The sequence below is a fragment of the Rhipicephalus sanguineus genome, chromosome 2 (genome assembly GCF_013339695.2).
Source record: "Rhipicephalus sanguineus isolate Rsan-2018 chromosome 2, BIME_Rsan_1.4, whole genome shotgun sequence".
In the NCBI taxonomy this organism is placed as follows: Eukaryota; Metazoa; Arthropoda; class Arachnida; order Ixodida; family Ixodidae; genus Rhipicephalus; species Rhipicephalus sanguineus.
In genome coordinates, this window is record NC_051177.1 from 226,309,911 (window position 1) to 226,323,433 (window position 13,523).

General features: G+C 46.6%; 1 protein-coding gene across 3 annotated transcripts in view; it reads right to left on the bottom strand.

The window, feature by feature from the left end:
• LOC119384136 (synembryn-A) overlaps window positions 1-13,523 on the bottom strand; it is a 545,950-nt gene that overhangs the window by 476,469 nt on the left and 55,958 nt on the right. For all 3 annotated transcript variants that reach the window (XM_037652429.2, XM_049412780.1, XM_037652428.2), the window contains one exon: window positions 9,942-10,152. In XM_037652429.2, coding sequence (XP_037508357.1) covers window positions 9,942-10,152 — 211 coding nt within the window. The remainder of the gene's footprint in view (window positions 1-9,941; window positions 10,153-13,523) is intronic.

The following is a 13,523-nucleotide window of genomic DNA, read 5'->3' on the forward strand; positions in this document are numbered from 1 at the left end:
CAGCGGATAGTTGTATTTTCGGTGTCGCATCTTTTTACGTCACATCCTTCTACGGTGCCTTAAAGAATTCGAACAGATCGACCGTGATGTGAGCACCGAGCAGTTATTCGCGCGTACTCTGTCGCTAGAAGAGTCGTCAGTATTCAACTTCAGTTTTTCAACTTCACCGAGCAGATGTTCCATGCCCGCAGCACTTCTTACACTGTACGACAGCCGTTGGCGTGTCGTGCTGTAGCCGTTCACTACGCAGTTAAACTGCTCGTCAACTACAATTATCTTTTGCACAAGTAAGTCTCCGTTCCCGGAGACACGGTACACATAGAAAAGACGAGGACCAGCGCTGGTCCTCGTCTTTTCTATGTGTACCGTGTCAAATTTTTGCGCTGAGCAGACCGTTCCCAAGCCGGCGAATGTAAAATATTCCGCACATCTTGTTCGATACCTTGTCGTAAAATCTCTCGAAAATCCACTGCTTTGAAGGCATGGCGACAGCTGACAACTGATCGGATGTCAGTGTGATGCAACTGTCTCGGTAGCGTATATAGGTAATCGCCTACCTCTCATTTTACAGTTCTATTTCTGGCGGCTCCTCCAAACTGGGCACTGGGCTTTCGCGGGACACCGTGCGTTTTGGGGGGGATTTGCGCCTAAACCCGAATATTTTGGCTTTGAAATGTGGGGTGGAAGAGCTGGGAACAAGCGCGGCACGGCACCGGGCGCGAGTTCCCACTTTCCACGTGGGATCAAAACTTCTTGTCCCGCAACGACACGACGATAGTGCTTTATAATGTCGTAACTCTCAAAATGAACGTCACAGACCTTGCATTTCGCAGTAAGCTTTCTATCTTTGCGATGCGAAGTTTAAATGGCGTAGGGTCTTTTGGAGGTCCGAAGAAATGTCATGAAGCGGAGTCGTCGTTGCGGTAGCCGCTCTTGCAGCCCGGCGCAAAGCAAGTCGGCATACCGCTCTGTGAATCTGTTCACCCTCGTTACGCTTCGTACATCATGCACGTGTCTTCGTACAAGACGCTAAGCCTGGTCAAGAACAGTCGCAAAAATGACGAGCTAACAAAGCGCAGACGACGCTGTAACCCACGTGCGCTCGTATATCGGCGGCGCCGATCACAACAAGCGCCAGCTAGACGTGACTGCAGCGCCACTAGTTCTCACGACCGCCACGCGGACCGCCTCTCCGGCGGAGCTTTTAAACTGAGTTTGTTCTAGTAACGTTGGGCTGGATGGGCTGTGCTGTGGGGTGTCTTCTAGCTAGTGTTGATTTTCCAACTTACATGCTTCGTTGTAGACCTTGCTTAGAGTGTCATGTGGATAATTTCTTTGAACTAATGTTTTCTTTAAGTGAACGTGGTCATCGTCGTCGCTGCAGATCCTTCTTATATGCCTCACCAGTCTGACAAATATCCCTTGTTTGCAGTGTCGCGGGTGATGACTAGTGTAATTTAGGAATTGATGGCTATCTGTTGGTTTTCTGCAGAGCTCATCTTTAGATAATGAATATGTCATATATGTAGCAGAGATAGGTACAAGACTTTAACGGAGATGAATTCAAAAGCTTTGATTCTAACTGTCCCATAAAAATGTTGGCGTGTACGTTGGTACAAAAGGCGTCCCCATACTAGTAACAAAAATATGTAGGTAGTAGGACAAATCAAACTGAAAATAATTAAGTGTGACTAACTTTACAAACAAGAGGTAAACTTCAGCATTATGTGTTTGCTTGCTTTGTATAAGTGACTGAGACCACTTCAATCCCTTCAGTGATAGGTATGTATTCGTATACAAGGAGCAGAGACCTAATGTTATCAGAACGGCCCGATCCGAGAGTGTTTGTGTGTTAATGGAATTTATAATTCGAAGGAAATGAGGTGCCTCTTGAACAAAGTATGGAAGAGTGGATGGTATCTTACATAAATGATGATCTAGAAATTTTCAATGGTGGCTCAGTAGTGGCTCATTTCTTGTTACTGTTTCCTCCTTCATTTCGACTCAACCAATTTGATACGCCAGCCCCGGACAGCCCCTTACTCATAACTGATTCTTTATTGGAACAAAACACATATTCATATAGGCTCACAATTTGGCAGCGCTAATCACATGGAGCCAATATTCACATGGTGTACTTAAAAGTGATAACATTTGTACATGATGATGTAACTTGAACAAGATGGCTTTGTGATCTATGACACGTGGTGTATATGGCCAAAGTAACGTGAGAATGATAAAATTATAAAGATTACAACAGAACCGATAAGCAGCTACAGTTAAACCTGCCTGAACAAACCTCCATACAACGAATTCCTCGATATTACGAAGTTTTTCTATTCCCCGCCATTACTTCATAGAAGCACATATATTTGCGACCTCTATGTAACAAAGTGGCAGCGGGAGACATTCTTCAGATAATGAAATTTCACCACCGACAATCTAGAAATTTTGCCCGGAATGTCATTTTGGCACGAGCAGGAGGCGCATGCATCTTCAGCGGTTGCCTCACCGACGACGAAGCGCGAAGGGGCGGCAGTGCGCATGGCGCACTCGCGCTTGAAGCCCCGGTGACTGCGAGGCGAGAGCAGGTGTGCGTGCAGGTGTGCGCGAGGCAGACAGGTGGGCCTACGCCCCTCAAGCCTGCGTTCTTGCCGCCGCGGGAGCATGTGCGAACGAGCCCCTTCTCCCCGTCTCTCTAAATTTCATCCAGCAGCTCGCGGATGCTGCCACACTGAATTTCTTTAGAAAGAAAAAAAGTTTTCTGCGTTGGCAGTGCCACTCTTCTGTTGCTACAGAAGTTTCTGAACTCCACTTCATTAACGTGACACCAGGTGATGGCACTGAAAAGAAATTCTTGCTCCGTGTCGTTATGCTTTGTGTTCGCGCCGCATATGTGGAGCCGTGCCACGTACAGAGTTCGCTTTTCATTTTCGACGCTGTGTGCATGTGCGTGCTTTCACTGCATGTACATGGAGCAGCCTCTGACAACGCGCAGCTTTGCATTTTTTTTTTTTTAATGCAGACAACTGGATGTCAGATTAGGCACTGGCGGAAACTGTCCACGACCATGGTGACGACAGATCTTCGAGGTCGATTCATCATGCACTTTGCTGTCTTGCGCTGTGCTGTGGGTTCGCGAGGCCGTGGCCTCCGCGATTAGCTCCGGCAATGCGACGGTACATTGCTGGAGCCAATCTTGGAGGCCATGGCTAGACGATGACGAAGCAGCGTTGCATTGATGTCCTACGAATGCTCAGTATTGCCACCTCTCACAAGCAAGCTATAGAGCAAAATAACGCAGTTTATTGCCGCTAAATAAATGTTTTGGGTGAGCTCTGCCTTCAGTTCCCCTTTTGTTTAATTTAATTTGCGCATTTCTTTTCTGAATTTTCGTGCTGAAACTGCATATCTAACGAAAACCTGTTTGTGACGAATTTTCGGGGGAGTCTCAATTTTGTTATAACCAGGTTTATCTGTACTATAACTATGCACCCTATTAAAAAGAACCTTTTTTTCCCGACCTTTAGGTATGCGCTGTCGGTGCTCATACCGTGGGGTCTGAGAGATATCGCTGCTCTCGGAACACACGGAGACAGTTCACACCGTCGGGCAACAAACATGTTTATGTTTTTATTAACCTCTTCTTTCACATACGACGAGCTCACCTAGGCCGAATCTAATACACAACTAGGACCACGCTGAGTAAGTTTACACAATGACAATGCAATACCCGGAAAACATCACACACACTCAGGACAACATAAGACCTACAATGCACCGCGTACGCGGCGTCGCCGATGATCGACTCACCACGAGGGGCCTGCGGGAAACGAGCCGCAGTATCATCCCCCCCGGACCCACCGCGGGAGGCGTCCATCCACGGCACTATCGAAACCCCAAAGAGGCCTCCCTGCTGTTTCCTGCAAGCCGGCCTAGCCTCTCCGCGGTGGCGCTGCCGGAGCCACCGTGCTAACTCGTGCGAGCACAGCGCCACATCTCCCCCGGCAGCTGTTTAACCTACCGTAAAAACCGGAATACTATAGGTCGATTTTTTTTTTCAAGAAACAGCCCTAAAAAGTCGACCCCCCGTCATATATACCGGTCATTGGCAGAAAAATTTCGCAAGTCTGGCCACTAAGGGCAACTGAAGTCAACCACCTCCATCGCCATCGCAATCATCGCCATCGCTTTGTTTACCACCAGCATTGTGCCGTGGGCGATCTCATTTTGCGTTTTTGTTGTTGCCTTGTAAATCTATTTGGGCTCCGAGGTGCTTTTTTTCTTGTTCTCGACCGATGGCCGACGACAGTTCACCGTAGGTTTCAAGAAAACAGTGATCGAGTTCTCGAAGGCACAAAGAAATCTGGTCTGAAGTGTGTGAAAGGTGTGTGGGGATGCTAGTGCACGTGAACGCGAGCAGGAGCCGTGAGTCACAAACAATAACTGAAAGATTATCTTTGCACGGGTGTTCTTGCTGCTCCAATCTTGCCAGATACTGTTTCTTTGTTGCTTCCTGCGATGCCGGCAGCTCTGGTTACAGTGGCACGTATCCCTATGAGCAGTATCCCTTCATTAGCGCACAAATTTAAAGGATCAAGTTTTGGCCTTTCTGAAGATTTTTCCCCTGCAACTCGACTAGCTCGTAAACGCCTTATTGAATATGGAAAGACTAACAACCTTCAAGCTACGTTACGATAAACTTCTCTCTGGCGGCAAAACCTTCGTCTACGACCAACAGGCCAACAAGGTAGTCGAGCGCAAATCCTAGCAGTTACCCCAGTCTAAACCTCAAACACCGCAACGCAATCGTTCTTCCATATCGTTCTTGCATACTAATATCCGTAGTGTAATTCCAAAACGTGACTCGTTATGTGGCCTCATCAGCTCATCTTCGTGTAATGTTGTTTTGCTTACTGAGACGTGGCTTAACACATCCATTCGCGATTCCGAGATCCTGCCCCTCTTTCCAGACTTCGCTATATTTCGCAAAGATCGAGTCGACAATACCCGCGGTGGTGGCGTCCTTATCGCCACAAGCCATGAACTACGATGCATCCCGATATTAATTCAATCCCCTCTTGAAATGCTATGGCTATGTTGCACTGCATCCTTCACGCGCATCCTTCTTGGCATTTGCTATCGCCCTCCTTCTGCCGATGCCGCATTCTTGCCCGCTTTCCACGATGCACTGGGCCAGATAACTAAGTCGTATCCTAACACGCCTGTCTTGCTCTTTGGTGATTTTAACTTCCCATCTATCGCTTGGTCAAATCTCGCTTCCACACTATCAAAAAGTAACATGGCCAGTGAATTCGTCAACACGTGTCTTACATTTGGGTTATCGCAAGTTGTCAACAATCCCACTCGCACTACTGACCATTCGGATAACATTTTAGACTTAATATTAACTTCACACCCTGAAAACCTTTCCGATATCGCGTACCTGAATGGTCTCAGTGATCATAAGATACTGCATGCTACTTTTTCATGTCACATGTCCAATCCAACAAAAATAAAAAAAACACTCACGCTTTATGACAGGGGCGACTACAACAGCATGTCCCAAGATTTAACAACCTTTTATGATAACTTTGAGGCGGACTTTCACCACCGTTCACTTGAAACTAACTGGTTGCTGTTTAAATCTGAATTTCTGCGCCTAGTTAAAAGATACGTTCCCACCATAACAATCAGTGAACGGAAACAATCTCCGTGGTTTAACACAACACTAAAACGTCTGAACAATAAAAAGAAACGTCTCTTTCGTTCTGCTAACTCCTCTCAATCTGACTTTCAGTGGCAGAAATACCACGCTGCGGTCAAGCAGTATGAGAAGCACGTCGCAGACGCCAAACGTGGCTTTTTTTTCAACCACGCTGCCCTCCATGCTGCACACTAACCCGAAACGCTTCTGGCAATGCATTAATCCCCAGGTGTCTAGCAGTGTTTTTCTCCGTGACAGTGCTGGCTGCCCTGTTCCGGAATCTGAGACTGCTGATGCTCTAAACACTGCTTTCTGTTCTGTGTTCACTAATGCATGGCCCGAAATTCTTCCTCATTTGCCACCGTCTAATTACCCCCCCATGGAAAACATCACTTTCGACGCTAACGGCATTGTTACAATTATTGAGTCATTAAAAAATTCATCTTCGTGTGGCATTGATGGCATAAACGCTAAGGTATTAAAAAACACCAAGCACATCACCAGTCTCTTCCTAAGGTTAATATTCCAGCAATCCCTCTGCACTGGATCTATCCCCTCTGACTGGAAAGTTGGTAAGATAATTCCCATTTTTAAAAAGGGCGACCGTACAAATCCTAGCAACTACCGTCCCATTTCCCTCACCAGCGTTTGTTCTAAACTAATGGAGCACATTCTACATTCACACATTGCCAATTTTCTGTCATCTCTCAACTTCTTTCATCCTAACCAGCACGGGTTTCGCAAAGCTCACTCTTGCAATACTCAGCTCGCATTATTCCTGCATGATGTATATTCTAACCTGGATTTGAACATCGCCACCGACACTCTTTTTTTGGACTTCGAAAAAGCCTTCGATAAAGTATCGCACATTCTTCTCATGCATAAACTTTCGCACCTAAACCTACACCCCGACACAGTTAATTGGATACGTGAATTCTTGACCGATCGCCTTCAATTTGTTTCCACCAACTCACTTTGCTCGTCTCTATCCCCTGTTTTATCTGGTGTGCCGCAAGGCTCTGTACTTGGACCGCTACTCTTTCTCATATATATTAATGACCTTCCTGTTAATGTATCATCTAATATACGTCTTTTTGCAGATGACTGTGTTCTGTATCGTCCAATAACAAATTCCATAGACTCTTCCTCTCTCCAGGATGACCTCCTTAAAATCCAGGCATGGTGCAACCAATGGTACATGTCCCTCAACGTCAGTAAGTGCTCCCACGTGTCCTTTCATCGTCGCCGTAACTATGTAGCTCCTTCTTACTCTCTCAACAACAACACATTAACCCAATGCAAGACATTTAAATACCTAGGAGTACATATATCTAGTGATCTGTCCTGGGCCCATCATATTCTCCAACTAACTAATTCCTGCAATCGCCTATTAGGTTATCTACGCCGTAACCTATCATCAGCATCCCCTGCAGTCAAACTACTTGCATATAAAACGTTGATTCGATCCAAACTAGAATATGCCTCTGCTATTTATGACAATCACCAAGTTAATATAAACAATTCCCTTGAATCAGTCCAGAACCGCGCTGCCAGGTTCATTCTTTCCGATTATTCCGACAGGTCAAGTGTATCCGCCCTAAAATCCCAGCTCTGCCTCCCCTCACTTTCTTCTCGCCGCACGACTGCTCGTCTAATATTATTTTTTAGGTTTTTCCATTCGCTGCCTCCAGGAAACCAAATCATCATTCCTGCACATCGTTCCTCTCGCCACTCACACCAAAATGCTGTATATCTACCACGTGCACATACGACCACCTACCAACGTTCATTTTTCCTGCATACTGCCGGAGAATGGAATGCCCTTCCATCCGATATCGCCCTCATCACCGACATTGCTCAATTCAAAGCTGCCATTGAAGACCATCTTTCAAGACATGAAACCTAACCTGACCCGCCAGTTTTTTCGTTCGCCCCCCCCTCATGTAATGTCCCATGTGGGACCTTTGAGGTATTATGAATAAATTAATAAATGAATAAAGCGGGCAGATCGAGTGCACCACAGAAGCATTCGCTACTGGCGAACGCTGAAGGATCACGACACGTAGCGATCAGAAGAAGACTGTTTCGGTGCAAGACCACAGCGTACCTAGAGGTGGAAACGAAGGTTGCACAGTTTAACTGGGAGCCGCGCTGGCGTCGTGATTGCTACCGGTGACCTCAAAGTGCATCCAAATCAATGCTGTCAAGACGGTTGTGACATTTTACAAAGATAATGCCTGAGCCCATCTTTTGGCTTTCTGCCATGTGGAACTTACGTGTAAATAAATGGCATTTTCACTGTGCACCATTTGAAAGTGCGCTTGTTACACGGTAAAGGCGCACGCCTTCCGATACTTTGGCTATTCCATGTTTGTTTTTTTTTAGATTTTCAGTAGTTAGAAATGGGGGGTTTGACCTATATTCCGGTTTTTACGGCAACTGCGGCCTATCCGCGAGACATGCGTGCACCATGAGGCGCAATCGGCTTTACAGGGAGTGATAGCACCCCCACATCCCCCCAACCCCGGTAAAAAGAATAACTAAAAAAAACACAGCTACACAAGCTCTATGAAAGAAGGCAACACATCCACGGCGCAATACTAATGCAGAGAGTTTTTTCAACGAAGTGCCTCTAAAAAGGACAGTTCACAATGTTAGAACATTTTCGAAGGTTCCTTGACACAATCTAGGCCCTTTCTTTTCATAAAGAAAGTTTCTTTGAGCTCACATGCACCGTTGTCTAGATTCTAATCCAATACCAAAGTTTGCATCCACAGGCTTTACAATGAATCGCCAGGTTGGACACGGTCAAGTGAACGTTCATGCTCTCTCAGCCGTTCGTTTGAACATTGCCCCATTGGTCTTATGTAAACCTCACTGCATGTTAGCGGGATCCGTTAAACTACACTTTCCTTGCACCTGACAAACGATTTGGCATGCTGGGTTCCACAGGTCATCTTCCTTGTTTCTTGGTTATTAATGCGAGCGCACAAAGGAGCAAGTTTAAAAGGGGCTGAGGAAACTACCGCAATCTTGAGCTTCTTAGTGACCTTCAGGTTGTGGGCTACACGGTGAGACTTCCCTTCCTGAATTCCTCCCCTTGCGCGTTTCTAGTTCTTTTGCCTCAAACCCTTTGGTGCACAGACGCTATTCCTGCTGTTAAAGCTGTCCGTGGGAAGCCTGCCTTTGTAGACTTTCAATCAGCTGAAAGCTGCTTTGCATGCAATGTTTACATGATTTCTTGATAGAGGATTCCAATGCCACTGCGGCTATGGCTCTCTTCAGAGTATTAAAAGGTGCTGACTGACCAGACAAAAGCTTTTTTTTGGGCTCCAGGGTGGTACATCCAGTGCATCTCTTCTGTTCCAAAAGAGAGCTATAGGTCTAAAAATTGTAACTTATTGTTTTCGAGTAGTAGTTCGCGAGTGTAGTGACTATCTTCTCTAAAAATCTAGAATTTCTTGTACAGTTCGTTGATGGTCTGATGGATCCTGCCTATTTAACCCTATTAGAAAATCATTAACGTAGCTAAATGCTTTCAAGTCCTTCCTTTTGTCAAACATGCTGTCCAAAATACCATCAACAGCCGAGAGGAAAGTGTTGCTTAGAACTGGAGCTACACAGGACCCTATATAGATGCTCCTTCTTTGAGTATAAACCCAATCCTTGAATATCGACTGCACCATGTAAATATCGACTACATGTCATTAGCGCTGCCAAATTTTGTGCCTACATGAATACGTGTTTTTTTTTAATAAAGAACCAGTTGTCACTAAGCACCTGTCCATGTCACTTGTTGTGTTTGTCTCACTGGCGCCTTGTTCCTTCCGTTAACATGCACCAACCAGCCCAACAAAAAGCTCAGCTTCCTCTGTCAGGTGTGCCTTCTTGGCCTTTTGTCATTTGCGTGAACAGTGACTATACTTTTCTCTTTGAAAAATTCTTGCTGTTTTTCTGTTTGAAAATGTATTGCCCCATATAATAATTTCTCTTTTATAACCCTGTATAATATCTTCCTATTTATTTCCCTGTATTCCCTTATACTTGCTTTGTGCTTGTCCCCGTACTCAATTATTGGGCCCTGTAAGGTGTCTTGAATATATAAACATTGACAATCCATCAGCAAGAGTCAAAAGAAGGCATCCTAGTGTCTGCGTGTGTTTGTTCATGTATGTTCATGCACTCTCGTGAAACCTTTCCGTCCCTGAATGAATGAGAAGGAGAAATGATTCACCTTGAGCATGCAGGTGTTCCAGCTGGCCCAGCTCCTCACTGGGTCGGCCAGTGAGTTGGGCCACGCATGCCAAGTTGGCAAGCACATCTGCTGAGAAGACCTCCTCCAGGTGGCAGCGGTCTCGGCTCAGCAGCCGCAGGGTCTCCAGGCACCGCAGCTGGCACGACTCCTGGTCTGATGACACCAGCTCAATCAGCCGAGACACTAGTTGCTGAAACAACCAAACAGGGATGTCCTTCTGAAACACAAGCTATTGCTGGCATTATCAAAACGTGCTCATGAGCAGCTCTCTGCCAGCTCTCAAGATTATTTGTCTGCATGTTTGCACAAAAATTTACTTCACAAATTCATTCACACATGTGTGTTAAACAGGAAAGAATTTCATAGTTCTCACACATTTGCCTCATAGAACAAAATGCTATGCAAAAGCAATCAACTTATTACAGATTACATGTTTCGCGATCTGATTTACAGATGTGTAAATGTCAAGGAATGCCCGGGGTGAGCGTCAAAAAAGAGCAGGCGTCAAGCGGCCAAAGAGCAGGCAAGCACACGCTTGCGTCTTACGGTCAACTGACACTGTGGATTGCTTGCTTGTTCGTTTCATCATTGTCTGCTCCTCTTCTTCATTACAATTTAAAGAACACAACTTCATTGAAAACATGAAGAATGTAAGAAAAAATATGGCTGATCCCATAGGAATTGGTATAACACGAAAGTGAAAAGTGTCTTCACAGAAGCAGAGCTTAAGTGTAGTGATATATGAGAGCTTGTACAATATCTATTGGTGTTTGGCAGCTATAGCGCCATTTGATGTGTATGCCATGCAAAGATGACATCAACAGGCACATAACAAACACTGGTACTCGATATGCACTTCTTCAAAGCGTCGTCAATTAAGGAGAGGAATGGCACGGTGTGCACTACCGAGTAATAGGGTAACCTACTCCTGTGCTCATGCATACGCTACCACACTGCGCTTCAGCAACAGGGGAGACAGCGGTTCCTAGATTGAGCCACGGACGCGCGCACAGGCGTTTCACGTCTCGCTGGCCTCTGTCTCTCTCCACCAAGGCATGACATTCGCCCGTCGACATCGTCGCATTTCTGCAGCGCTTTTGCAGGGGCTTTATTAGTCGGTGCTATCACACTCGAAGCAGTCGGTGGCCGAGAAAAATTGTTGGTGCATGTGGAAGCTGCACTACTCCAACAACGAGCCGTGACGCGCTAACACGAGGCAAAAGGCAAAAATACCTGACGGCGTCTAGGGCAACTCCCTGATGCCAGCGCGGCCAGTGTTTCTCACTGGTATCAAGACGCTTTAACCATGACCTCCGAGATTGCATGCAATCCCGGAGGCCATGCTCATGGAGAAAAAATAGACCGGAGGGGAAACTCGGCTGCTTTCCGCGCCGCGATAGTATCACGCCGGAAAGTGGCGAAGAGCGTCGTGACAGCGCCACCTACAGAACCACGGCCGAACTGCCGCGCCGAAGCGCCAGACGCGGGAGGCTTGGAGCCCACTCTTGCCACCGTCTGCTTGCGCGCCGCTGCTCGGTGCTTGAGCGCTGGCCTTGCATTAGGTAACTACTGAAACATGATGCCTGTCGCTAAACGAGACGGCAGACGTTACGGCGTCTTTTCGCTAAGCTCGCTGGAGCCCCTTGGCAGAGAGAACAACCGACCGCGACAATTTCACGAAGCTGTCCACAATTGCTAGAGCGGTTCATTATTTTTTCGCCTTCGCATGCTTTACCAAACATATAATGTGTGTGAAAATGGCGCGAAATATGTGCCAATGAAAAAAAAAGACGTGAGTAACGGAGTTTCTTGCATATTAAAACGAAAACGAGAACTTCGTGATAACGGTTCTTCAATGTCAAGCTGCAGGAAAGCAATATAGAAAGCTGCGAGCCACACTTCATTCTCGACGGAGCTTACCTGGAAGTTTGAAATAGTTTGGAGGTGGTTACTATGTTTGCCGAGGACTTCTGACTCATAACGAGCACTCTCCATCTTCGTTTGTTTGGTGCTGCTTTTATCGGTAGTTTCAGGGATCTTCCAGCCGGTTCTTGGTTTCTTTGTTCAGCACAAGTCAGGTGAAACCTCCTAAAAAAATGCCAGGTGCCACTTCGGCTGGTCGAGGATACCTGAGCAACCAAACGTAATATTACACCTGCTGACCATTCTGCTGTGAAAGTTCTTTTCGTCGACGTAGTCGCTTGCTGTCAGTTCTCGATCCTCCCTTCCACCCTCTAGGGCATTCTTGCATGCGTTCATGGTCAGATGGAGCATTCAAAGTTCGAACGTTTTCGCGCAGGACTTGTATACTTGCTGAAAGTTGGGGACGAACCATCTGCGCCTCATTGTCAATTGCTTACAATGTTAACACTTACATCGTAGAGTAGCAGCATAGAAACTGGCGTACTTACTAAGTACATATTGTCACTGCTCGAAGTGAGCGGCAGACGTTGCTCTGATGTTCCGTCGGTTCACGCCTGCCCAAACGTGCTCCAGAAATGTACATCTCTTTCCGCGCGCAATACTTCTGTATCGCCGTTATCGACATTATTTTATGGTGCACGCTAATGAGATAGAAGAAATGCTCGTCTTTCATTATATCGAAGAACTTGCATGATTTTTGGCACGCGCCTGGCTACGAATGCAGATCCGACGTCTGCTTTTTGAAGTTTCCCAGTTTCTTTCTTTCGTTGTGAGCTGAAAAGCATCTAATCTAAAATAGAAATAATAAAACATATTGCCACTAATATGCTCTACACGCGCCTTATTTCCTTGTGGCAAACCACGTAGGCGAAAAACTTTTATGACTGCATCCGGTAGCGTAGTGCAGTCGGCCAGTCGCAGACGTAGCAGCATAGACAACACCCAGGCGCCGTCGGAGACAGCGGGCGCGCGCGCTCTCCTACTGCAGGGGAAAAACACGTCGTTCCTTGCATCACCACAAGGCGCGCTGCGCGCACGTTCGCCAACCTCCTCTCCCAGGGTGACGTATTCGCGGCGCACGCTCGCACTGGCACGGAGTTCCCCTCCTGTCTTTCTTTCTCCGTGGCCATGCTTTAACTGCGTTGTCGCCGAATCATTCCCTATCGGCACTAGTAAGCATCATGACGCATTACTTCACTTCACCGCTCAAAGATGGCGGCGGCGCCCCGCCCCGCCTCTGGCCCCGCCTAGCCCTGGCGACAGAGAGCAAGCACCGTGCGAGAGAGAATGCATGAGAGATATAAGGCGCGTTTGTGGAGTGTCGTGCATGCGCCTACGTGGCTTGGTCAGTAGTGCGCTGGGCGCTTATCGTCATTGACCGAGAGGTCGTAGGTTCGATTCCCGTGGCGGAACTTTTTCTTTAGTTTTTTTTTCTGATTCGTTGGCATCCATTTTATCAACGTCATATCCGTGATGGAAATAAGTCACTGAAGTCTTGGTGGACCCCGGCATAAAACACTTTTGTGTTAATGCAAACATCTAAGTGCACCATGCTTTAAGTACAGAACAAATTACTAACAGCATTACAGAGAAGAGTGCCTAGCGAGAACAACATTGCCTGGCCTCAGCAGCAAATAC